The sequence below is a fragment of the Peromyscus eremicus genome, chromosome 6 (assembly GCF_949786415.1).
Source record: "Peromyscus eremicus chromosome 6, PerEre_H2_v1, whole genome shotgun sequence".
In the NCBI taxonomy this organism is placed as follows: Eukaryota; Metazoa; Chordata; class Mammalia; order Rodentia; family Cricetidae; genus Peromyscus; species Peromyscus eremicus.
Window position 1 is genome coordinate 86,290,217 of NC_081421.1, and position 25,285 is coordinate 86,315,501.

Sequence of the window (25,285 nt, forward strand, 5' to 3'; positions counted from 1 at the left end):
ACACACACACACGAAGTGTGAGAGAATTAGTAAGATATAGGTGATACGAGGAAACAGAGTAACAGATAATGAGCTCCAATGAGGAGGAGGGAGGGAGATCAGTACCGAAGGAGGAGAGGGGACAAATAACGCCAAAGAAACCTCAAGGAATCAAATAAATAATCCTTTCCTTCAATCCCCCTCCTGACAGCATCTATTTTCTCAACAGTTTCACTTTCAGTGGTTCAGAAAATATGCAGGTTTTTTTTGCCAACTCAAACTGTTCATAACAATGTCTGAATTTTAAGTTTGAGAACACCTTGTTTGTATATAAGGTTTATTCCATGCTCATCAATTTGAACATCTCTATGATTTAAACTGTTAGTTGCTAACATGATATCACACTTTTCTTGGAATATTTACTTAAATAGATAAATGTCATAGTTTTGTACTATGAAATGTTAGATTTTTGAATGAGATAAATTAGTATAGAAGAAGTACTTTTCTTTATATTTCAATTCATGTCTCTAAAGTAAAATATTTAGTTTAGAAATTATAATTGATATGCATTTTGGGAAGTATAAAAGAAAAGGCTAATAGTATCCATTGTTAAAACAGTTTCAAAAGTTGAAGAATTTGGGAGAGGTCTCCAATAAACGATTAGGAATGAACTCCAATTACTTAAGTGATGAAGAAAACCCACATTTTATGTGTGTTCTTTGCACTGTAATGGAAGAAGAAAATAATGTTGGGTCAAATCTATAGACTTAAGGTCGAGTCCTTGTATTTTCCTATCAGTTTTGTAAGCTCTTTGTTAATAAAAGGAATTGTATTACAATGATCATTTCCAAACTCTGGCGGTTTCTAAGGCTTACGATAATCTATAGCAAAACTGAAGCATACCATTCCTCTTGACTTCGCCATGTAGCAACCTCATTGATACATTGGCCATGTGACCTTCCAACCCAATGAATCCACTTGATCTTTCTAGAGTCCTTAGTTAGCAAGCATTTTAATCACAACAAACTTTTAAGGCAAAGAAAAATAGTCAAGTACCAATATTCTAAAATATAGATGCAGTCAAATCACTCTATTAAAATTTGCTAAAACCATTTCTGGCTCACAAGTAAGAAATTTCTGTCTGATATGCATGAAACTTTTCTGTCTTTAAATTTTTGGAATCTGATTCAGTGCACTTCCTTTGAGACTCACCTTTAATGATTTGCTAAATTGCCTTGCCATTTGTTAACATATATTGTACTACTTTGCTGAGTAACACTATCTTCTCCTTGGTGATTTTCACCACTCTGAAAAGTAGTTCAGTGTGATAGGCTAAGAGAATGTTGGGCTTTAAGATTCCTGGATTTGAATGGTATGCCAGTTCTTATAACTTAAGTGACTCTTCCTAACATGTTAACAGGATGAAAAAAACTACTTCATTATTATTGCTGTGAATATTGAAGATGTAGGATTAAATTATTTGGGATCATTGACTATCTTAGTATATCTTCCTCTCCAGAGATCACAGTATATCTACTTATATTTAAGAGTATATACAGAACTTGAAATAAGAATTCAGAGACTTAGCGATAGCCTTTTATGATTTCAAGTTAGTATACCAGAAGTCATCTTTTAATTCTCTACAGGATTAGTTACCATTCCAAGTCCTCCAATATACTTATTACTCAAACACAACAACATAATATTTATCTGACTTTTTCTGTGTTGTCTAATATCACTTGATTATTAAAATCTTGAATTATTTTTTAATTTTACTGAAAATATTGTAACCTAATTACAATTGTAATTGTAAAATTAGAGTTTACTATAGAAGTATTTATGGACTGCATATGTAATTTGTAAATCCATTTTGCTTCAATTATTATAACTAATATTTTATGTTTTTTTCTCAGATGAGAATCCATACAAGTTGTATTTTTTTCTAATTATTTAGTCAAAATTATCGGTATTATGATTACTCATTAACTCCATTTTATTTTAAGACCATGAATTTCTCTACAGTCCTAACAAATGCAATAACACTAGTGACCTTGACTGAACTCTGTATTTCAAAAAAAGAAAAAAAAAACCCTGCTCTACAACTCAGAATGTGATTTTTTAATGCATAGCTTTTTTTGGACATTGAGACACAGTACTTGCGAGAAGCAACTTGGAAAAAGAAGGACTTATTTTAGCTCTAAGGTGCAATGCAGGGAAGACATAGTGACTAGAACCAGCTACTGTCTCTAATGCAGGAGCTTGAGGCAGCATGCTCAAATAAGGAAGGCTGAACAAGAAGCAGAGACGAGGTCCTACCCTGGCAGCCTATATCCTTCCTGCCCATCCCTACAGTTCTATGTGCGCACTAGGCCTGGAGCCCAGAGTTCTGTAGCCTTCCAGAAGAACACCAGCAAATGGAAACAGAATCGAACACAGGATCTGGTGGGGGATGTTTCACGTTCAAGCTGTAATACCCATTTTCAATACATTTATTTATTTTCTTTTCATTCAGGGACCTCCTGGTTTACCCGGTCTCAAAGGTGACCCTGGCTCTAAGGGTGAAAAGGTAAGAATAAAAGAATGTGTTATTAGAACTTTATAACAGTAATAGCAAGTGTGATAACTTTCTCAGTCACTTAAAAGGCGTTTTCAAACCCTACCACTGTCATTCTGGTCATCGGTAAAAATAACAATTCTCAGATTCTCAAATGTATTTAGAGTAGAAAAAGTATGCAGATAGTGTGGGAAAAAAATGCTCCAGCATAAGTGCTGTTTCCTTTCAAGGATCCCTTTTAGAAACTGTATGGAGATAGCATATGCTTATGCTAAATAACTCCCCCTGCAAATAGACTGAATAGCAGTGACTATTTTTATGATTTTAAACATGAAAATAAATGTTTTAAGCCAGAAATGTTTTTTCAAGTAATAATATGTTCTTCCAGAATTTATATTGTTTTACCACATAAGAAAAGTGAGCCATTTGTATAATGGAATTAGTATGGTTTGGATGGTTTTTATATCTCCAGAACTCTTCTAAGGACAAAACAGCCCCTGAAAAATAGGAAACAGTTCATATTAAATGAGATGCTTACTAAAATAATGAGTTCTCTGGTTTTTGTGTTTCCAATACTCCATTTGGACATTATTTTTTTAAGTTTATCACAAATGAAGCACTAATGATTATTATTCTTGTTCTTAGAAAGTTCTTTATCAGTAATACTCTTGCACTTGTAAGCAGTAAATGGTCTGTTATATTAGATGGGGGTTCTGAACTTGAAATTTCATACAGAAGTGTTATAAAAAAATTCCTCCATTTCTTTGATGATATTATGTTTCATGAATTTAATAATTAAATATTTTATGACTAGAATTTAATCATGGCTATAACACATATTACTGAAGTTTGTTTACTTTCTTTTCTATAGGGACATCCTGGTTTAATTGGATTGATTGGTCCTCCAGGAGAACAAGGGGAAAAAGGTGACAGAGGACTCCCTGGGACTCAAGGTTCTCCAGGAGCCAAAGGGGATGGGGTGAGTCCAGTGCAGACGGTTCTCCCACTTCATTATATTAGTACAAACACAGTTGCACAATCGCACATTTTTTCATCATGATCATAGCAGTGCTTTAGGGCACTCTTATTGTATTCTGCTTTAACCCATGCTGTTTTTTAAATATTTTAATAAATTAAAAATATGATTTATGTTAAAATAATAAAAGATACAGTGCTGTAGATGTTTGCACATACTATCCTTGAATACACATCACATGCAAACCTTATTTTGAGAGCTACAGGGATGCCAAAATGTATGTCCATATGGTTTTCATGGTAGAGCCATAATGTGAAAGCCCTATATTGCAATGAATGGCAAAAAGTTTGGATTACCACAAAAAAGAGTCTCTTTTATTCATAATGAAAGATTCTTAGATATTTTTAAGTTTTCAGAGCTTTGTAATGGATGTGGCAAAACATGAAAATGAAATGAACTGAGAACCTAATTACGTTTGATGCTGTTTCTCTCCTAGGGCATCCCAGGTCCTGCTGGTCCCATAGGCCCTCCTGGTCCTCCAGGATTACCAGTAAGTTCAATAGAAAAGAAACATGAGGTAAAATGACAATCATGTCAGTGCAATCTGTAGTCCACACTTCTACCTGCGTATTTGTCTTTGTGTTTTCTAGGGTCCTGCTGGCCCGAAGGGTAACAAAGGATCTTCTGTAAGTGCTTTTCTAATTTCCATATAATGCTCCATTATATGAAAGCCTGTCAAATTTCCTTCTCACTTCATAGATTTTCCTGTTTGCTTTCTAACAGGGACCTACTGGCCAGAAGGGTGACAGTGGTCTTCCAGGGCCTCCTGGGCCTCCAGTAAGTGTATATTAGCAAGAAAAATACTCTATTAATAGGCAAATGGGTGCAGGCAATTGTTTCTATGGACTTTCATAACAAAGGAAAAAACAAATTCTGCCCAAAATATTGATTTTGTAGGAAAATGCAACTAGTCCCCTTAGGTAATCAATCTACGTGTCAAGATTCATGTTTTAATTGATATCACTCCTAAATATAAAGATTTCTTAATTGTATACTATAATAAACATCAAGTTTTCAAGATACACAGTCTGGTCCCATGAAATTAACAGAATATATGCCCACAGAAATATATTTATAACTGACTCCAGATATAAAGATGAAAACTCAGATCCCACGGTGTTTTTTCCTACTGCATACAGTGATAGCGATACATGAGACAATAATAGTAATTGCCGTTTATTAGCAGTGACATTTTCCAAGGTGTTAGTACTAAAGTGTAGACCTATATATAAAAAAACATAAGCTGTCTTTCTGCTCAAGTGTCTCCAACTGTTTGTGTATTGCTTTAGTCAGACTACAGGGCTGAAGCTCAGCAGGCTGCCACTGTGGAATCCTAAAATGAAGTCTCACAGGCTTGGTTTCCTCTGAAAGCTGTGGGGAAAGGAACTATTTTGAACGTCTAAGCTTATCCATGACATCCTTTTCCTACTCTTTCAACTTTGCCCAGATCTGTGTTTCTGTGACCATTTTTTTCTTTTTCTTTTCATATGAACACCAGCATAATGCACTAGACCTCCCAAAGTGATTTCATCTTATTTAGTTGTATCTTCAATCATGCAAGTTATGAGAAAGATTTCATTCTTAATTATTGAGCTGCAGGTCAGAAATACCATATGTGCATATATATGTTGGGCCCAAATTAACCAGTGATGATACAGATTAATAGTTTGGTGTGGTTGTACTCTCACATACAGGTAAATTCAAGTTGACAGCATTTACTTCCAGAGTAATACAGAATAATATAAATCTATACATATTTGAATACGATTTGGGGCAAATTTTCTCTGTACTTCAGAAGCTATTACTGAATAAATTAGAAAAAAATTGGATAACCAAAGAGCTTTGTACCAATGTTCAAATCCCCAGAAATTCTGATATCTAGTTGTGGTAATGCTATATAAATCAAGACTAATTTAATAAGTAACAGAGTGACCTATATAACATGTCAGCAAATTTCCAAAATATGTTAATTTACAGATCGTGTACCAGCAATGATCTGATTTGTATACCTACCACAATATCTCTACTATGATCTTTTAAAAGAACTTATATAAATATATGTCTAAAAATCTATTCATATATTAGGTATTATTAATTTAGGTACTGATAGCTAACCCAAATAATTTCTAAAAGGAATATAATAAGTAGTAAGTAAATTCACAGAATATCTTATTTTCTGAAATGATGATGTTGATATCCATCCCCTTACAGGGTCCTCCTGGAGAAGTGATCCAGCCCTTACCTATCTTGTCACCCAAGAAGACAAGAAGACACACTGAAAGCATTCAGGCCGATACAGGGGATAATATTCTTGATTATGCAGATGGAATGGAGGAAATATTCGGTTCCCTCAATTCTCTGAAACAAGACATTGAACACATGAAGTTTCCCATGGGCACGCAGACTAATCCAGCACGAACATGTAAAGACCTGCAACTTAGCCATCCTGACTTCCCAGATGGTATGTCAACAATGACTAAGAGAATGCCCTGGGTTACTCAGCCACTGAAGTGCCTTGTCAGCTCATTCATTTTTGTTAATATAACTAATAATGTCTGTAAATGAAACTAAACCAAATATCTATTACTTTCAGCCTTGTAGATGGAAAAAATAACTTATTTATACCATGCAGTCCAAGAAATGCTTTGGAAAATCCTCTGCAATATCATGTTTCATTAAAATTTGACAAAATTATTTTTGGATACTTATCATTAGCACAGATATATTTGACCATAAAAACAGCTAACAGCATAATATTATATGTGCACAAACATGCATGCAACTACATTTATTTCTAACTTACTGACTTAATGTTAACAACTAATCTTATGTTGAAATGATTGCATTAATATTAACTAATACAGATATGTTAATATGATTTAGTGCATTAATCTGAATAATATTTATAAATTAAGTAGCTTAACAGCTGAATATTGGATCCATGGAATTAGCAAATACAATATGTAAAAATCATGATGACTTGTGGCAAAAATTTCAGAGCTGGAGGGCATTAAGAACAGTGGATGCTCTTGCAAAGGAGCTGGGTTCAGTTCTCAGCACCCACAGGATAGCTTACAACTGTCTGTAATTCCAGTTCCAGAAGATACTTGGAACTTCTTCTGGCCTCCACAGGAATCAGCATGCATAAATTGTCCATACATACATTCAGACAAAACAATTATAGACAAATAAAACTAAATTTCTTTTTAAAATAATTTCCCATTGATGCACACATGGCCAGACAGCTACAACCAGTTCACTTAATAGTAATAATTCTTGACTGTGCATACAGCCTGCAATGCTTTGTGTCTCTCCTGTTTGAGGTATAAACAGTTTTGGGTTTGATAAATAATTGGAAAAGTCATCTAATTAGTAAATTATTGAGTGGTAAATACTTATCCAAATTCTCGGTCTTTCACGTTATTCTGAAGTATGCTCATCTGTCTTTTAGTCCCAGAAAATTATTGTTTTGCATGATTGATTTCAAATTAATATTAAAAGCCATGTATATATAACTCAGTATTTCCAGAAAAGTCAAATATAATTCACAAGTAGCCCTATAAAAGAAAACCATCATAAAACCTTATTATCTTAAACACAGTTCATTAACACTAAAACATAGTAATTGGATCCTACATAAATGGGTATCCATGATTCTTAAATCAGTATTTACTTCAAAAGATACATTAGGTCCACTTAATAAAGAGATTTTTACCTTTAACTAGTATCATATAAGTAAAAAGGTGGTGTGATTTAGCTTAACATATGCTAGAAAATTGCTCTCCCTATTCTGTTTAAAATCAGTGACAATTAATAGGTTCCTGTTTGGTTCAGAGGACACCGAAATGATTATAAATGAATGTGACTATATCATGCATGTTATACACCTCGTAAATCAATAAATGATTTAATCATGCAAAAACTAATCACCAGGTGTAAAAATAAGAACCTCTGTTGAGTTATGAACCATGAATGATGTAGAAGTAGAGCTAAAATGAAAAATACTGTAAATTCCAGAAATGTTGAGCCCCCTGTGGGCTATACTTTCCAATAATCTCTGTATAGTACCCCACTTCATTATTACTTTCGAGCACTAATTAAATGAGATTATCTTTATTTGTTACATATTTATGAGCATTACATACATTATTGAGCAGTGATTCTAACTACAGGTACTCATATTTGAATATAAAACTAATGGCCTGGAGATGATCCTCTAATTGTATAGATAGGAAAGCACAAGGCAGCATATTATGATATTTGTTATGAAAATAGTATGCATGTATTGCAATAAGAAGATGGGTCTACTTGGGTTAAAACAATGCTAGTAACTTTGAAGATTTTATTTTCTCTGAAACCATAAAGAGATCATCAGTCATGCTAAGCATCAAAAGATTATTTCAGGAAAAGTGTGGCAAACATTGGAAAAACTATGATGAAGCAAGACCCTAATTTTTTTTTAAACTCCCCAAAATAACTCACTAAGACTAATCAGTGGTGAACAGCCAGCTAAGTGATTTGTAGCAAATTAAAAGAACACAAAACAGTGTCAATGGAAGCTGGCTAAGGAGCTGATAGACTATTCTAGAGGGAAAAAAAGATGATTTTGAAATTTATAGATAAAATAGTCTTAACTGAGAGACAAATTGAACATAGTACCTATGAGATATGGAACCATTTAACATTCTAAGTTTTTATTTATTCTTTGTATGCTTGGGTATTTTGCATATATATCTGTGGATCACATGCATACCTGATGCCACAGAGGCCAGAAGAGGGCAATGGATGCCCTGGGACTGGAGTTACAGAACATTGTGTACCTCCATGTGGATGTTGGGAAATGAATTGAGATCATCTGGAAGAGCAGCCAGTGCTCTTAAGTGCTGAGCCACCTCTCCAGCCCTGATACTCAACCACTTTACTGAACAAATGTATCTTAAGAATTCATCCATTAATATATAATTATGAAAGATATTTAAGGACACTGTTAAAGAATGGAAAGAATTAATACAAATTGAAAGAATTGATACAAATTTATTGTATGTGATTCAAAACTATATATCCCTAAAAGTATACAAAATATTAAAGATGGTGTGAGTTCTAAAATCATGGATTATTTTTGTTTACTTGTATGGTTTTCTTAATAATCTTGAGTTGTGTCATATGTGAATGTACTGATGATGTGGTCAGAAAAAAATGTGAATATTTTTGTTACTTAAGGTATTCCAGTTACATGAAAAAATATAGAAGCCATTGAAATTTAAAGAACTTCACCTAGTTATGTGAAGTATTAGATAATATAAAACTAGATGATACTGTATTTTTCCATGTCCCAGTACTAAATGATCAATTTGAGCTTTGTAAGTTTTAAAGGGGACTAGAGTGATGGCTCAGTGGGTGAATCTGCTGCATAAGCATGAGAATGTGACTTTTGAACTCCGTAAGTGCTCGTTATGGATGCACACATCTGCAATCCTAATTTTGTCAGGAGAGGAGTCAAGAGGATCCCGGGAGCTCCCTAGCCAGCTCCAGGTTCAGTGAGAGACTCTGTCTCAAACAAAAGATGGAGAGAGAGAAGAAAACACACATTTATCATTGTCCTCCATCCACATGCACATACATGTGCGGATACAAATGCACACACATTACAAACACATACACAAAAACACTTAACTTCATAATCAGTGGGTTGCTGTAATTCAAATCAACATTCGAACTCAAGTAGCAACCTAAGTATGGCAGGAAGAGAACAAAGGAATTATCACATACCTAATTTATCTTCTAATAACCCTGAGGGAAAATGCATTGTTGTTTAGTGAAAGAATAATGTTATGTGACTCTCATTATTTACCATCTGCATCACAGAACACCAAATAATAGTCATTAACATAATCAAGTTTGTTCTACAACATTTCAATAATGGTTTTCATAGCAGAAAGCAGTTCGTCTTAGGATGCCGTTTAAAAAGTAATTGAATTTACCTAAGTTTCGCTATAAAGTAATGTTAAAACCCCAATGAAATGTAGATCAATCACCTTCATTTGTTACACACGAAAATATGTTGATTACAGAACTGAGATTACTAAAAAGTGATGATACATGTGTGATTTGGGCTCCAGTGCACCTGATTCTAATTCAAAATGAAGTTTTCTTGTGCATGGATAAATGAAATGTTCATAGTTGAAAGGGTTACATTTGAACTGAACCCTAAGTATGACAGGAATGATAAGTATTAAAATGATTATTCCAGAATGACTTTTAGGCTCTCTACAAAGATTTGAATCAAAAGAGACATAAAATAACTCTGCTCAAATATACACTGATATATGCCCAAAAAAGCATGAAATTTCATATTTAATGCATTTCATTTTGATACTGTTGGCTTTCTATATGAGATATTATTGTTTTAACTTCTAGGTGAATATTGGATTGATCCTAACCAAGGTTGTTCAGGAGATTCCTTCAAAGTTTACTGTAATTTCACAGCTGGTGGCGAGACGTGCATCTATCCAGACAAAAAATCTGAGGGAGTAAGTACCAATCTGTTTGGTGGTGGATGTTGACAGTTCCTGCCATGTTTTTGCAATATTGAACTAAACAGGAAAATTATACTGTCGTCTTTTCATTTATCTGCTTTTCTTACGGGGTAATTAGGACGTTTCATTTGCATAAACATGAATAAGGCACCAAACTGATGTTCACGGTTTACAGACACTTCTTTCCTTTATTTTTCCCCAGATGTATTCTTTAAGCACCTGCTTGCTCTCAAAAATTCTATGGCTTTCCATGACACAGCACAGCTGAATCTCAGATCTTAGAGTGTGTATGGTATTCTCTACCCAATTATTACATGATGGAACTTGCAGCTGCATATTATGCTCAAAGTGCAAATTTTTGTAAAATATTAATCTCTTCTTTAAGTGAACATGTATATATTTTGAACATTTACTCTCACCAAAGAAATTCCTTGATTTTTACCTCACAGTATTTGCACACTTGAGGTGTATCTGATACATGCAGATACTCAGTATGAAAAGTGTATTCAACTGGCACCATTATACTTTTCTGGTATTTTATAAGTAGGACAATTTTTTTATCCAGTTAATAAATCTCAATTTTCTTAGTAAGCAGTATGGGCAGAAAGAAGAATGGAAACTACTTTAGATAAGTTGCCTAACTCTACATGTGGGAAATCTTCTTTTGAGAAGAAAAGTTAAATCTATGATTTGAGACTGTTTGATGGGGCAGGCTCTTCTCTTGGAAAAGACATAATAGGTCTTACTTACACGAGACATAAGACATCAATTACATAATTTCTGTCCCCTAATAGCCTGTAACATTCTTTTTGAGTTAGTCTCCCCCTTTTCTTTATTTTTAGGCAGAAAATCTATCAGGAAGCAAATGGCTCAATCTTCCTTCCATGAAATTCACAGGCTCTAGCTTGAAGTTTGCTCAGATCTCATTTTGTATATTATAGGGTCCATAGGATTTGGAACACTTTGTAGCTTCCTCATCCTATTGAAATTTTCTGATATATATGTGAACAGTGCTATTCATCATTTTTTCCCATTCTTTCACAACAGGTACGAATTTCATCATGGCCAAAGGAGAAACCAGGAAGTTGGTACAGTGAATTTAAGAGAGGAAAACTGGTATGTTGTCTCCTCCACATGCAACAATAGCACAAACTTCTTAAGTGAAGCTCCAGTAATGATTCCTCAGAAGTTGAATGCCAAAACACAAATGATGCCTTGCAGTATGGCTTCTCATTTGTCAGTCTGTGAGGTCTTAGCTAACAATAATATCTTAAAGCCTAAAGCATTGAATCAAAATAACCAAAAGTATTTCTGAAAAAAAATTATCAAATAAAATACCCAGTTTAATGTCATAAATTATTTTTTCTAAAACTAGCAAGAATCCAAACACAGCACCTATCTAATGTCTGTGACTCCACTTATTTTAATTTCTGTCTGCATGAAACCCAATTATTCTTTATCCCTCTTTTCCATAAGAACTTATGGAATTGGGGATTTTTTTCCCTCATTGATAGTTTTATGTATATAGTAAACCAACTGACTGTTCATTTGTATGAAGTCCTTTTTTACTTAAATATTTCTATATGATTACAAATTCAACTTAATAATTTGCTAAAGATGATGTAAGATTAATGCCCCAACTAAAATTATAGTAAAAACCATTGAAATATGAACTTTTAGTTAATTAGGAATTTCTCAAAATTTCCTGTTAATCCTGGTAATTAATTATTTAATATTTTAAATGGTATTACTTGCCACTGGTAATGATTTATACATTTAATCTCCTTAGCTATATACACACCCATCCCTATTAAGTAATGACTTGTAGTGAAGGCTTCCATCTGACTTAAAATTTTGTAGTCAGTCATCAAGTTATATGCTAAATATTCATGGTGCATGACGTAGAACATACATATTTAGAATTGTGTTATTATTTTTATTTTACTTTTTGTAAAGCATATCTCAAATACATTTTCAACCTCATGAGAATCACCATTCTAATTTTTTTTTATTAGTAAGGTTAAGTAACTGAATTTTAAGGAGGGAGACTACAGATTTGCATGGTCTGAATCTATAATCTGGATGGCTTTTAAATTTTGGACTATATACTTTATGAGAACACAAACATTTCAATTATGCCAAATAAAATAATTGATTAAGATGTTACACCATAATAATTTGCAGCTAAGAGTATCTTCCTTCTGTGAAAACCAAGTTATTGATGCAAATATTTACTAAAATTTTCTATGGCACTATGCTTGATGATGTTGATTAAAAAAAGTATACATTATCTAAAAGTGGACAAATTCACATTTATGCTAAAAAACAAAAGTATCATAGAAGAATGTGGTCCCTGGGATACGGTTAAAGATTCAGGTAAAGTAGATATATTATAAATTTCTGAAAATCAAACAGTATAAAAACCAACTTTTACTTCACACCAAGATTTCTCAATTTTTCTTATTTTACTATCTTACCAATTAAAAAGATGCATAACTATGCTGAAGTATCTCTTGGAGACAGAACATTTGTTTTCTCACAGTACTTACTGATTAGAAAACAAAAACAGAGATAAAGTGAATTTGTCATAAATATAGGCAGTATTGTAGTGACTGAGTTATGGGGCAGTCACAGTGCTGTTAGCAAAGCCCTTAACTCGGGGGCAAGTCACATTTTTTTACAAAGTGATAAGGTTCCATTGAGTACCAGCAAGCCCTGGCAGTGACATTCACGGTCAGTGTTTAATTCTTTATGTCAGGAAAGAAGAAAAGTCTTCATATGCCTTTTCATTCTTTTCTTCCCAGCTTTCATACTTAGATGTGGAAGGCAATTCCATCAATATGGTGCAAATGACATTCCTGAAACTCCTGACCGCCTCTGCCCGACAGAATTTCACCTACCACTGCCATCAGTCGGCTGCATGGTATGATATGTCATCAGCAAGTTATGACAAAGCACTTCGGTTTTTGGGATCTAATGATGAGGAAATGTCCTATGAGAACAACCCACACATCAAAGCGTTGTATGACGGCTGTGCGGTAAGTCCAGCCTCAGTCTGCCTTCTTTCCCAGGTGGGTGTGGGGGCAGGGTAGACAGTCTTGTTATGGCCCAAACCAGATGTCTCTCTTAAAATAGATACCAATTATTATTACTACTTGGTGCTTATCAGTGACACATCAAGATAAATTATATTAGAAACCACTAAGGAACATACACACGCGCGCGCGCACACACACACACACACACACACACACACACACACACTGAAATACCTAAAAATCTCTTTTGAAGATATAATAGAAGGTAATATTAGATCATGTGTTACTGTGTATATATCCAGTGTTTGAAAACTGTTACCAACAGTCACTCAAATAAAAAAATTAAAAACAACATAATAGTTCCCCAAATCCATGATTTTGAAATGACAGAGGATTTGCCATTGTGTCATTTGTAGAACAGATGATTTTTCCTGCCTGGCCTTTGGAAAGATCAACATCCTAGCTTTGGAAAAGATTTTAACATGTGGGGATTCTATATCCTAGCTAATGCTTCAGCTTGGTGTTAATGACTAGAGACATCTCAAATGAAAGCAATGAAGTTCATGATTTTAGCAAAGTGAGTCCTGTTCCCAGAGGAACAAAGAAGAGAAAATAGGTGGAAGAGGCAATGCTGTGGAAAATGGCCCAGGGTATTGCAGTTTATAAAACTGAAATACAGTAGTAGAAAGGTTTTGATGTTGTCACCACTCTTTGGTGGTGTGAACCTGGGAGAATGGAGCCTAAAAATAAGACAAACTTAAGGTCTCATGCAGTAGCCCATTTTATTTAGAGCATCAGGCAATTTATATTCTGAGGGTTAAGCAAGATCAAATGAATAAGTTCATGTGAGTTCAATCTGCCAAGAAACTCAAGGACAATGGCATACTTGGAAACATTTTTTAGTAACCAAAGTAAGCAGCAATGTGTAATCTAAGACAGCCCCCAATCAAACTAGGAAGGGGCACGAATGCACATTCCAAGAACAAACCTATGTTTAGGAGGAATAGAGGTCACAAAACTCTTGTCTTGTTTTTTGGAATTTTCTCACAAGTTCTCAAAATTATCCTCACACAGCTCCATTCTCAGACCATGTTCTGACATACTTTATTCTGATTTCTCATGAAATAATTTAATTATTTTTTGTGACTGTATATCTAAAGTCAGAAGGATTTCTTATTTATGTAAGATTGAATATGCACATTTCATATTGAATTATTTGTTTTAACTCAGATCTTTTTTAACCATGACTAATCGAGTAATTGAAATAATATAGTGAGTACAATTGTCAGCAAAGTTTAAAACTTCATGTGACATCAGTGATAACAAATGAATTCTTACATAGTTATCAGTGATCTCTCACTTACTTAGCTCAGATTAGATAGTTAATAAAGAAAATAACATGAATTTTAATAATATTAAGTGATGACATAACTTTAATTTTCTGCTTAATTTTACAGTCCAGAAAAGGCTATGAAAAGACGGTGATTGAGATAAATACTCCGAAAATTGATCAGGTACCCATCATTGATGTAATGATCAATGATTTTGGTGATCAGAATCAGAAGTTTGGATTTGAAGTCGGTCCAGTTTGCTTTCTTGGCTAAGATTTGGACGAAGACTCTATGAAACCAACCGAAGAAGTACCTTGGTACTTGCCGCCAACCCAGTTCATGCCACATGCAAGTTTTGAATGAGGACAGTAGAGAACATGTGTTTAGGAAGTACGAATGCCTGCTGGAGGTGCAGTCAGAGGAAAGAAGTCCTGATAGTCATAGCAATGTAAAATAGTGTGGCTAAGATGGCAATGAGGCTGATTCTTGATCTCAACTATCATCTCTCCTTTTCCTATTTGGATTTCTTTGGTGCTGTAGAAAAAAAAAGAGAGAGAAAAAAATATATATTCATAAAAAAAAACATGGTGCTCATTCCCACCCATCAAAGATATAGTAAAAGTGTGTCCAATAAATTGTAATTATTTTATGTACAGTTCTACACTGTCATTCATGTGTCCATTTCCAAAACTTGCACGTGACTCTGAATCCCACCTAGCTCTCACTTCATGACAATTGTGGAACTGTGGTGACAATAAATACAGTGTGACAAAGACTAAAGTTGTAATTTCCGATGACTCTAATTCCCTTCCTTTGATTAATAATAAAATGCCTTTGTATATGTTCATGTTGAAGAGTTCAGTTATTTGATGGCACGAACAAATTACACTTGGGGCCAAACCCAGACTTTCAGGAGCACACGCCAATCAATTCTTTTCAGCTGACAGTAACTTGTTGAATTTCAGCCAAAAGTCTCATGCATTTTAATGCTTAATTTGGTGCTATACCTCAAATATTTTCTTCTCAGAACCCAGATTTCACAGAATACTTGTATATATGAAAAACAAGAAAGTTTATATTTTTGGACAGGAACGTATGTATGAAAAACTATTTTAACGTCCACCCAGTAAATAACTTTGTGTACAATTACTTCTCTACTTAATTGTCTCTCATTGTCTTCAGTGTGCTTCAGTAATGCCAACTAATATTAAAGATGGAAACTAAGCAAATGTTTATGAATTTGTGCAATGTTAAATTTTTAAACAATGAAATTTTTGAGTCTGATCTAAGTGGCATAGTAATAACAGTCCCAGATATAATTTTACTTGCCCAACAAATACAATTCCTTTCCTCTTAAGATGATTATATTCCACATTTGACCAACATAGTAGCTAAATACATATGGGTGGGCTGCTTTAAAAGTCATATTTATTCAAAACAGTCAATCCCCCTCCTTTTTCCACTAAGGTATTTTCTTTCGCATAGCTTGAATTAGCAGTAAAATTTTAAAATCACCAACTGAACTTTGTATCTATTTTAAATAATGTATGTAAGACTTGAAAATAAATGTTTTATTATAATTTCTTATATGAAGTGTTAAATTAATTGATACCAGATTCCACTGGAACATTTATTAACTGATAATTTATCAAAAAGAACATAATCTGTAATATTGACAATTAAAAGTGAACATTTGTAATTCAGAATTTCTTTATTTCTGAAACCAAGTTTGTAAATGTCCTTTGGAGGAGGGAGATATGAATTTTATCAATAAATCAAGTCTTGTCTATCTGGATTGGTCATTTTCTTTCTTAAACAGGTTGCAAATCACTCTCTTCTACAGAAAGGCTTTTGATTGTCATATTTGACCATCCAGATGAGAATTCTCTGACATCTGCATGTTAGTCCTCAACGATACGTTCTCAAATGTATAATGTAGTAAGCAATGCATGGCAAGCTCTATTTCTAAGAAAGAAATGTTGTATTTAGTATTTCAAAAATATTCTTACAAGCAAATGTTTTACAAAGTCTCAAACGTGTTCATGATTTCAGAACTGAAAATATTTTCCAAGCGTTTTATTTAAAAGTATTAAAATCACAATAAAATAATATTTATCAAGAAAGGTTTCTTACATCAGATAATTTATGTGAGTAAGTATATATCAATGAGAGATTATGTTGCTTATCAACTCATATGAAAGAAGTTGTCTTTTTAAATGAAATAAATTTGACACCTAAGAGATTGCTATTCTTTTCGTATATGAACATTATTTTCTACATGGCAGCAGGAATTTTTTGTCTTCTTTGGGATTGATTTCATCTGGAAAATAAATAACATTCTAGTGTATAAAGCACATTTATTAGCTGCTATTTGAATAAATATAAGTTATTGGAATAAAAAATACAGATGATCATTTTAATCTTGCAGAAGAATGGGTCACACCCTAACACACGGGACTTTTGGCATAATTCTCTTTCAGAAGTTAAATTATAGCCCCAAAATAAAATGACAGTGGATTATTTTGAATGAATCAACATATTTCATCAAATATCGTTTTAATGAAACCCATCAAAATTATCAGACTATTTGGAGAAATGATTATTAATTAACATTTCTCCAATATATACATGAAAAAACGTTTCATTTCTTACCTTGTTTTGGTATTAGAATCTGTTAGGATTGTCTTTTAAAAATTGAGAAGGTCTATTAAATTTTGTTCATATGTGCACATAAGATTTGCCAGAATTTTCACAGAGGAGCTTCTGCTTCTGTACATTTTAAGTATTTTTTCTTTATGGTTCAGGGCATAAGGAATCACAAAGCTACGATGGTAAATATTTGTAAATATACCTTCTAGTCATGCTGACATGGTTGGTGATAAGATTGTTTAGAATGCTGTTACTATGCTAGGATGAAAGAATCAATATACTAATAATTTACAGAATGCCTTATAAATTTTACACCTCTCTGTATAATTATTGTTACAAATGCCAGATGAATAACTCCTGATTGAGCATCCTCCTAGTGGCTACTTCTACACCAAATGCAAGGATGTGAAAGAGACATAAGAAGGCAAAGGTAGTTTTCGAAACTGATCCCATGGTAAAAATGTCTTAGAAACATGAATTTTTTTTCCAGAAAACTTATGTTTTTAAATAATAAAATTCAGGAGAATGGTCCTGAATCTTTTTTTAAATTCCATTTCACAGTCTTCTGCGTGGAGGATAATTGTGCCATATTAACTACATATCTAGCCCATGTCATCTAAAGAGCAGTAGCTGCTGCTGCAGATTTCCTGCTACTACTGTTATCATCACAGTATCAGTTCCTGACATGTAGCTGAGAACACTCCCACATGACATGCACAGTCCAGAACTTCTATAAATATTTAGTTGTTCAGAAGTTAATCCTTACACCAACCTGTCATTACATAGTCCCAAACTAGCAGAGTCTCACCTGCCAGGTTAGAAACAACAGGTTACAATAATAACAAGCCTTGTCACAAGCCACGTTAATATGCAGCAATTTCATACTCACCAGAAAAATCTCCATATCTCTCTTCCTTGGACCAGGATGTTTTCCTTTCCAGAAGGGTGAGTTTAATAGGTTCAGGGCTCTCTCAGCTTCTATACTTGGCTCATCTCATCTTCTGGCACTGCCTGTAACATTAGCCATAGCTTGATGCACTTACAGCCCAGAGAGCTGTGAAGATTGCAAGGTAATTTTCTGTGAAGTAACTGACAGAAAAAATGTCCTGAATACAACATTACAAGTTCAGTAATTGCTACCTATCAACCCCTTGAAGAGAAGCTTCAGTTTTTGTCTTATCTAAATCCAGTAGTCAATAATTATGAGGAAATTTGATCAGGACAAAAGAGAACGGCAGAAAAGTTACAGAAACATGGCTAAGTTTTCTCTTCAAAAACTACAAGTTGCGGTAATCTCTGGAATGCTTTTTCACTATAGCTAGAACTTGATTAATAGCATCCTTTCATTGACAGGTCTGTCTGCAAGACTGTTGACAAGAAGACAGACATAAGCACCCAGCTCTATTTTCTTTTTTCTTTTTCTTTTTTTTTTCAGCTCTATTTTCAAATTACCTTTTTATGTCTTTTATTAAATAGATTTTAATTTATCTATGTCTATAATTAAATAAAGAGGTAGACTATGTTTCCATAATAGAAAGATTCATATTTTATAAAATGATGAGTAAAACTTACATCCTTATACCCCTTCTATCCACTGGCATTCTATCACACACTGTGACCAGAAAGTAATCACTAAATTCATTAGCATTTAATACCTCTGTTCTAAACAAAGTATTTGCATGTTTTCCCCGCAGAAGGGAATAGTTCTAGAGCACAAAAGAAAATGTATCTGAAATGAAAGAGAATTCTTTGATCAAACCTATGTGGGCTTGACTTTAAATTTAGTGGAGCAAAGATAAACAGTAGGAAAATTTATTTGTAGAAATCACCATACAGCCTTGTGCAAACGTGTATAACTAAACCCTTAATAACACAAGTTCAGGTACCTCACCTAATTCAGGAAAAAAAATATTTTTAAGTTCTTAAGTAAGAATGAGTCTTATATCTTCATGTGTGTATAAAGATTTTACCTTAAAGCATGCTTAGCTCAAAAGCAAATCCAATATAAATTTATAAATAAATAAAATTGCAACTGGAGAGAGGCTCAGTAGTTAAGGGAGAGTTCTGCTCATACAGAGGACTTGAGTTTGGTTACCAGCACCAACTTAGGTAGCTCACAAATAACCTGTAACTCCAGATCCATGGATTCCTAGACTCTATCCTGGCCTCGTTGGGCACCTACTCACACAGACATATACAGACACACATTATTAAAAATAAGAAATAAATAAATAAAGCACAGTTTTAACATTGACCATGAAAGAATTGTTCTTTTTAAAATATGTCTTATCTTTAGTTTGATAAAGTTACAGAAAGGGATTTTATCAGTTGTAGTAATGAGATTCCTGACACATTTCTAAGAGAAAATATTCTAAAATTCTGGAAGACATCCTGTTTCATAGGTGATTTGCATATGCTGAAGATAAATGCTGCTGCCCATGCTTAATTGTGGTTTGGGGTCTCAATTATGACTAGTCTTTGAGAACAAGCAACAACAATATCCTATTCATGTCTTCAAATTAGTTCTTTTCATATAAAATTTTCATCTGAAAGACATAAGAGATGAATCATCAAATAAACATAAAAAGTTATGAACACTTCTTCAAGCTAACTCTAGGTAACTTCATTCAAGTACAGCATCTGGAAGCAAGTTCAGTGGCAGCCATAGTGAATCCTCACCAGCTAGTATGTGAGCTTCTCAGCAAAACCCTCAGTGATGCAAATTCTTCAGAATCATACACATTGTTATGAGAAGCATTAGTATTTATGAAGTCTCTGAGTTGTCTTTAAGTTGCACATCTGTTAAACAAAAGGAATGACATGTTCAGATCATTCTGTATCTTTAGAGAGTCAGAAGACCCAGTCAACTGAGGGAGAAATAAGACAGCTTTGTACTTTATCCATTCCTGTGCATTCAATCACTTCTACATAAAGTCTTTGTTTTATCAAATGCTTGTCTGAGAGGAGCCATATGTAACAGTCTCAGGAAGTTTGGGGAACAGAGAACATTAATGTCTAATTAGCAATGAAGGGCTTTCAGTGACCCATGAATATCCTTTTTCTGTTCTTTTTTTTTTTGCCAGTATTTATTTATTTTATTTATTTATTTTTATTTTATTTTATTTAAAATACAATTCAGGGCCGGGCAGTGGTGGCGCACGCCTTTAATCCCAGCACTCGGTAGGCAAAGCCAGGCGGATCTCTATGAGTTCGAGGCCAGCCTGGTCTCCAAAGCGAGTTCCAGGAAAGGCGCAAAGCTACACAGAGAAACCCTGTCTCGAAAAAACAAAAAAAATAAAAAATAAAAAAAAATAAATAAAATACAATTCAGTTCTACATAACAGCCACGGATTCCCTTCCCCTCAGCCCTCCCCCCCCCCTGTTCCCACCTCCTCCAGGGCAAAGCCTCCACTGAGACTGAGATCAACCTGGTAGACTCAGTCCAGGCAGGGCCAGTCCCCTCCTCCCAGGCCAAGCCAAGCAACCCTGCATAAGCCCCAGGTTTCAAACAGCCAACTCATGCAATGAGCACAGGATCCGGTCCCACTGCCTGGATGCCTCCCAAACAGATCAAGTCAATCAACTGTCTCACCCATTCAGAGGGCCTGATCCAGTTGGGGGCCCCTCAGCCATTGGTTCATAGTTCATGTGTTTCCATTCATTTGGCTATTTGTCCCTGTGCTTTATCCAACCTTGGTCTCAACAATTCTTGCTCATATAAACTCTCCTCTTTCTTGCTAATTGGACTCCCAGAGCTCCACCCGGGGCCTAGCCATGGATCTCTGCATCCAGATCCCTCAGCCATTGGATGGGGTTTCTAGCACGACAATTAGGGTGTTTGGCCATCCCATCACCAGAGTAGGTCAGTTCAGGCTGTCTCTCGACCATTGCCAGCAGTCTATTGTGGGGGTATCTTTGTGGATTTCTGTGGGCCTCTCTAGCACTTTGCTTCTTCCTATTCTCATGTGGTCTTCATTTACCATGATCTCCTATTCCTTGTTCTCCCTCTCTGTTCTTGATCCACCTGGGATCTCCCGCTCCCCCAAGCTCTCTTTCCCTCGACCCTTGCCCTTCATTTCCCCCACTCATGTCCAGACTGTTCATGTAGATCTCATCCATGTCTCCGTCATTGGGCGATCCCCGTGTCTTTCTTGGGGTCCTGTTTTTCAGGTAGCCTCCCTGGTGATGTGAGTAGCAGTCCAGTCATCCTTGTTCCACATCTAGTATCCTCCTATGAGTGAGTACACACCATGTTTGTCTTTCTGAGTCTGGGTTACCTTACTCAGGATGATTTTTTTTTCTAGATCCATCCATTCACCTGCAAACCTCATGATGTCATTGTTTTTCTCTGCTGAGTAGTATTCCATTGTGTATATGTACCACATTTTATTTATCCATTCTTTAGTACCACTCTTGGGCATATACCCAAGGAATGCTCAATCATACCACAAGAGCACTTGCTCAGCTATGTTCATATCAGCATTGTTTGTAATAGCCAGAACCTGGAAACAGCCTAGATGCTCTTCATCTGTTCTTTTTTTATTTAAGTTTTTTTTATTTTACATACCAACAACAGTTCCTGATCCCTCTACTCCTCCTGTTCCTCCCCCATCTTCCCCCCCACTCAACCCCCATCCACTCCTCAGAGAGAGTAAGGCCTCCCATAGGGAGTCAACAAAGTCTGGCATATCAAGTTGAGGCAGACCAAGCCTCTCTCCACTGTATGGAGACTAAGCAAATTATCCCTTTATAGGGAATGGCTTTCAAACAGCCAGTTCATGCGCTAGAGATAAATATTGGTCCCACTACCAGTGGCCCCACAAACTGTCCAAACCACACAATTTCCACCCACATTCAGAGGGCCTAGTTCAGTCCCATGCAGGTTCCCCAGCTCTCAGACCAGTCAGTGAGCTCCAACTAGCTCAGGTCAGCTGTCTCTGTGGGTTTCCCCATCATGATCTTGAACCCTCTGTTCATATAATCCCCTCTCCCTCTCCAACTGGACTCTGGGAGCTCCACCCACTGCTTAGCTGTGGATCTATGCATCTGCTTCCATCAGTTACTGGATCAATACTCTTTGATGACAATTAAGGTAATCTGCAATCTGACGACAGGGGAAAGTCAGTTCAGGCACTCTCTCCACTATTGCTTAGAGTCTTAACTGGGATCATCCTTGTGGATTCCTGGGAGTTTCCCTAGCACCAGGTTTCTCCCTAACCCCATAATGGTTCCCTCTATCAAGATATCTCTTTTCTTGCTCTCCTATCTGTCCCTCCCCCAACTCTACCATCCTGTTGTTCCCTCATGTTTTCTTCCCACCTCCTCTTAGCTCTAACTCCCTCTCCCCCAGGCTCCCAATTTACTCAGGATATCTTATCTATTTCTCATTCCTAAGGGGATCCATGCATGTCTCTCTTAGGGTCATCCTTGTTACCTAGCATCTCTAGAGTTGTGGATTGTAGCCTGGTTATCCTTTGCTTTACATCTAGTATCTTCTTATCAGTGAGTACATACTGCATATTTCTTTCTTGGTCTGGGTTACTTCACTAAGGATTTTTTTTTCTGGTCTATCCAAAATAACTGCAAATTTCATGATGTTAGTATTTTTTGTTTTGTTTTGTTTTACCACTGAGTAATACTCTGTCGTGTAAATATACCACATTTTCTTTATCCAGTCTTCCATTAAGGGGAATCTAGATTGTTTCCAGGTTCTGGCTATTACAAATCATGTTGCTATGAACATAGTTGAGCAAATTTCTTGTGGTATGAATGTGCATCCATGGGTATATGCCCAAGAGTGGTATCTCTGGGTCTTAAGGTAGATTGATTCCCAACTTTCTAAGAAGTCACCATGCTGATTTCCAAAGTGGCTGTACAAGTTTTCATTCCCACAAACAGTGGAGGAGTGTTCCCCTTGCTCCACATTCTTTCCGACATAAGCTGTCATCAGTGTTTTTGATCTTAGCCATTCTGACAGGTGTAAGATAGTGTCTTGGAATTGTTTTGATTTGCATTTCCCTGATGGCTAAGGATGTTGATCTATTCTTTAAGTGTCTTTCAGCCATTTGGGATACTTTTGTTGAGAATTCCCTGTTTAGATCTATACCCTGCAGAATGGGGAAAGATCTTTGCCAACCCTACATCTGACAGAAGATTGATCTCCAAAATATATAAAGAAGTCAAGAAACTAGACATCAAAATATCAAATAATCCTTTTTCTATTCTTTACAAGTATATAGTTCTTACTATTAACTTTCATATTTATGAAAGTTATATAGTAAGAACTGTATATATACATATATATGTGCATATATATGGTGATATTTTATTTGTATTAAATGTTATTTGTATGTTAATAAAGTTGCGTGGGGGGGGATCAGAGCTATTAGCAAGCCATAGGAAAGCCAGGCGGTGGTGGCGTACGCTTGTAATCCCAACATTTGATAGGCAGAGCTAGGTAGATCTCTGTGTGTTCAGGGATACAGCCAGCATGGAGATACACGCCTTTAATCTCAATACCAACCATAGAAGACCTGGAGGTCTATATAGACAGGCAGTGATGAGGCAGTCATGTGGTCGGGTTTACAATCAATGAGAAGGCAGAACCAAAAGTCTTTATAAAGACTTTAACAGAGGAAGTAGCTCTCTTTCGGAGAGGTAGGACCACCGCAGGAGGAAGGGTAAGGTTTTAGCTCTTAACTCTGACCTCTTGGCTTTCTTCTTTGCATTGGTTCTGTGTTTCTTATTTAATAAGACGGTTGGTTACATCTACACATATATACATATATAACCTGATGTAATGCTTTCTATCTACTAAATTAAAAATAATAATTATCATGGAGATTGTTTTCTATATTTTCATTGTTTTCTGTATCACATTTCAGCACAAATAAAATATCATCATAAAAAATTATATCTAATTATATAATTATAATAAACATGTTATAAGTATTCCTTCTGATTGTTTTCTGTGGGCTTAGCATATCCTGGAGAGGAGTTATCAGATGACTGGATATATTTTGACAATTAATTTAAAATGACTTCAAGACTTTAAAATTACTTCAGGAAGGTACTCATTTGAACTGAACAAGAGATACCTTCACATTCTCTTTACAGAGCAAAAGGTTCCATAGGGATGGAGAAATAACCCAGGTAAGAGCACCTGCTACACAAAGCTGACAACACGTCCCTAATTGTTCCCACCCCCTTCATTCCATGTAAACATGCCTTATGTTTTTATTGAACCTGTGTCTGTGATCTCAAGCACACCCCAAACCTTAAATGTCTTTTTCCATGCTTATTCAAATTTCATTTATACTATGTCCAGCTTTACTTTTTATTAAACTTTTGCTGTATAAAGTCTCCAATATTTCCTGATCATTCAAATGTACATGATTGTGTTCACTTTTGAATCACAGTAAGAACATAACTTCTTCATAATTCCAGCCCTTGGTTGCAAAGCTGTTTCACATTATCTACATTACATGTTAGTTTGTCCTGTACAACCAGAGTAAAAATGTGTAATATTTATAATAAAAAATTGTAGATGTAATGGTCTTATTAAATAAGAAACACAGAGCTAAATGCAGATTTAAAAGCCTAAAGGTCAGAGCAGTAGCTAAGAGCTGAGACTTTGCTGCCGCTGCTGTACTTCCCCTGAGAAAGAGACCTACTTCCTGTGTATCTGTTTTTTTTTTTTATTGACTTTCTGTTCTGCCTTCTCATTGGTTGTAAACCCAACCACATGACCTCCTCATCACTTCCTGTCTATACAGACCTCCAGGTCTCTGTGGTTGGTATTGAGATTAAAGGTGTGTGTCTCCATGCTGGCTGTATCCTTGAACACACAGAGATCTGCCTGTCATGTGATCAGGATTAAGGGTGTGTGCTACCACTGCCAGACTTCTACTATGGCTTGCTATTAGCTCTGACACCCAGGCACTTTTATTTATTAATATACAAATAAAATCACATTTCAGCACAAATAAAATATCATCATAAAAAATTATATCTAATTATATAATTATAATAAACATGTTATAAGTGAAATTCCATCATTTGACTGTACTTCTAGAGCTTTATAGAGGTAATCTAGTTTATAATAATAAGAATCTGATCCATTATAATAAATCCTCAGAGAAAGAAGAAATTTGAACTAGAGA

The 25,285-nt window shown here is 35.1% G+C and overlaps 1 protein-coding gene across 4 annotated transcripts in view; it reads left to right on the forward strand.

Annotated features, from left to right (window-relative positions):
- The window catches only part of Col11a1 (collagen type XI alpha 1 chain), a 195,596-nt gene extending 179,609 nt beyond the window's left edge, over positions 1-15,987 (forward strand). For all 4 annotated transcript variants that reach the window (XM_059264978.1, XM_059264981.1, XM_059264977.1 and 1 more), the window contains 10 exons: positions 2,492-2,545; positions 3,405-3,512; positions 4,006-4,059; positions 4,160-4,195; positions 4,293-4,346; positions 5,781-6,030; positions 9,987-10,099; positions 11,153-11,221; positions 12,910-13,143; positions 14,601-15,987. In XM_059264978.1, the coding sequence (XP_059120961.1) occupies positions 2,492-2,545; positions 3,405-3,512; positions 4,006-4,059; positions 4,160-4,195; positions 4,293-4,346; positions 5,781-6,030; positions 9,987-10,099; positions 11,153-11,221; positions 12,910-13,143; positions 14,601-14,747 (1,119 nt within the window). In that variant the 3' untranslated portion in view covers positions 14,748-15,987. The remainder of the gene's footprint in view (positions 1-2,491; positions 2,546-3,404; positions 3,513-4,005; positions 4,060-4,159; positions 4,196-4,292; positions 4,347-5,780; positions 6,031-9,986; positions 10,100-11,152; positions 11,222-12,909; positions 13,144-14,600) is intronic.
- The last annotated feature ends 9,298 nt before the right edge of the window (positions 15,988-25,285 follow it).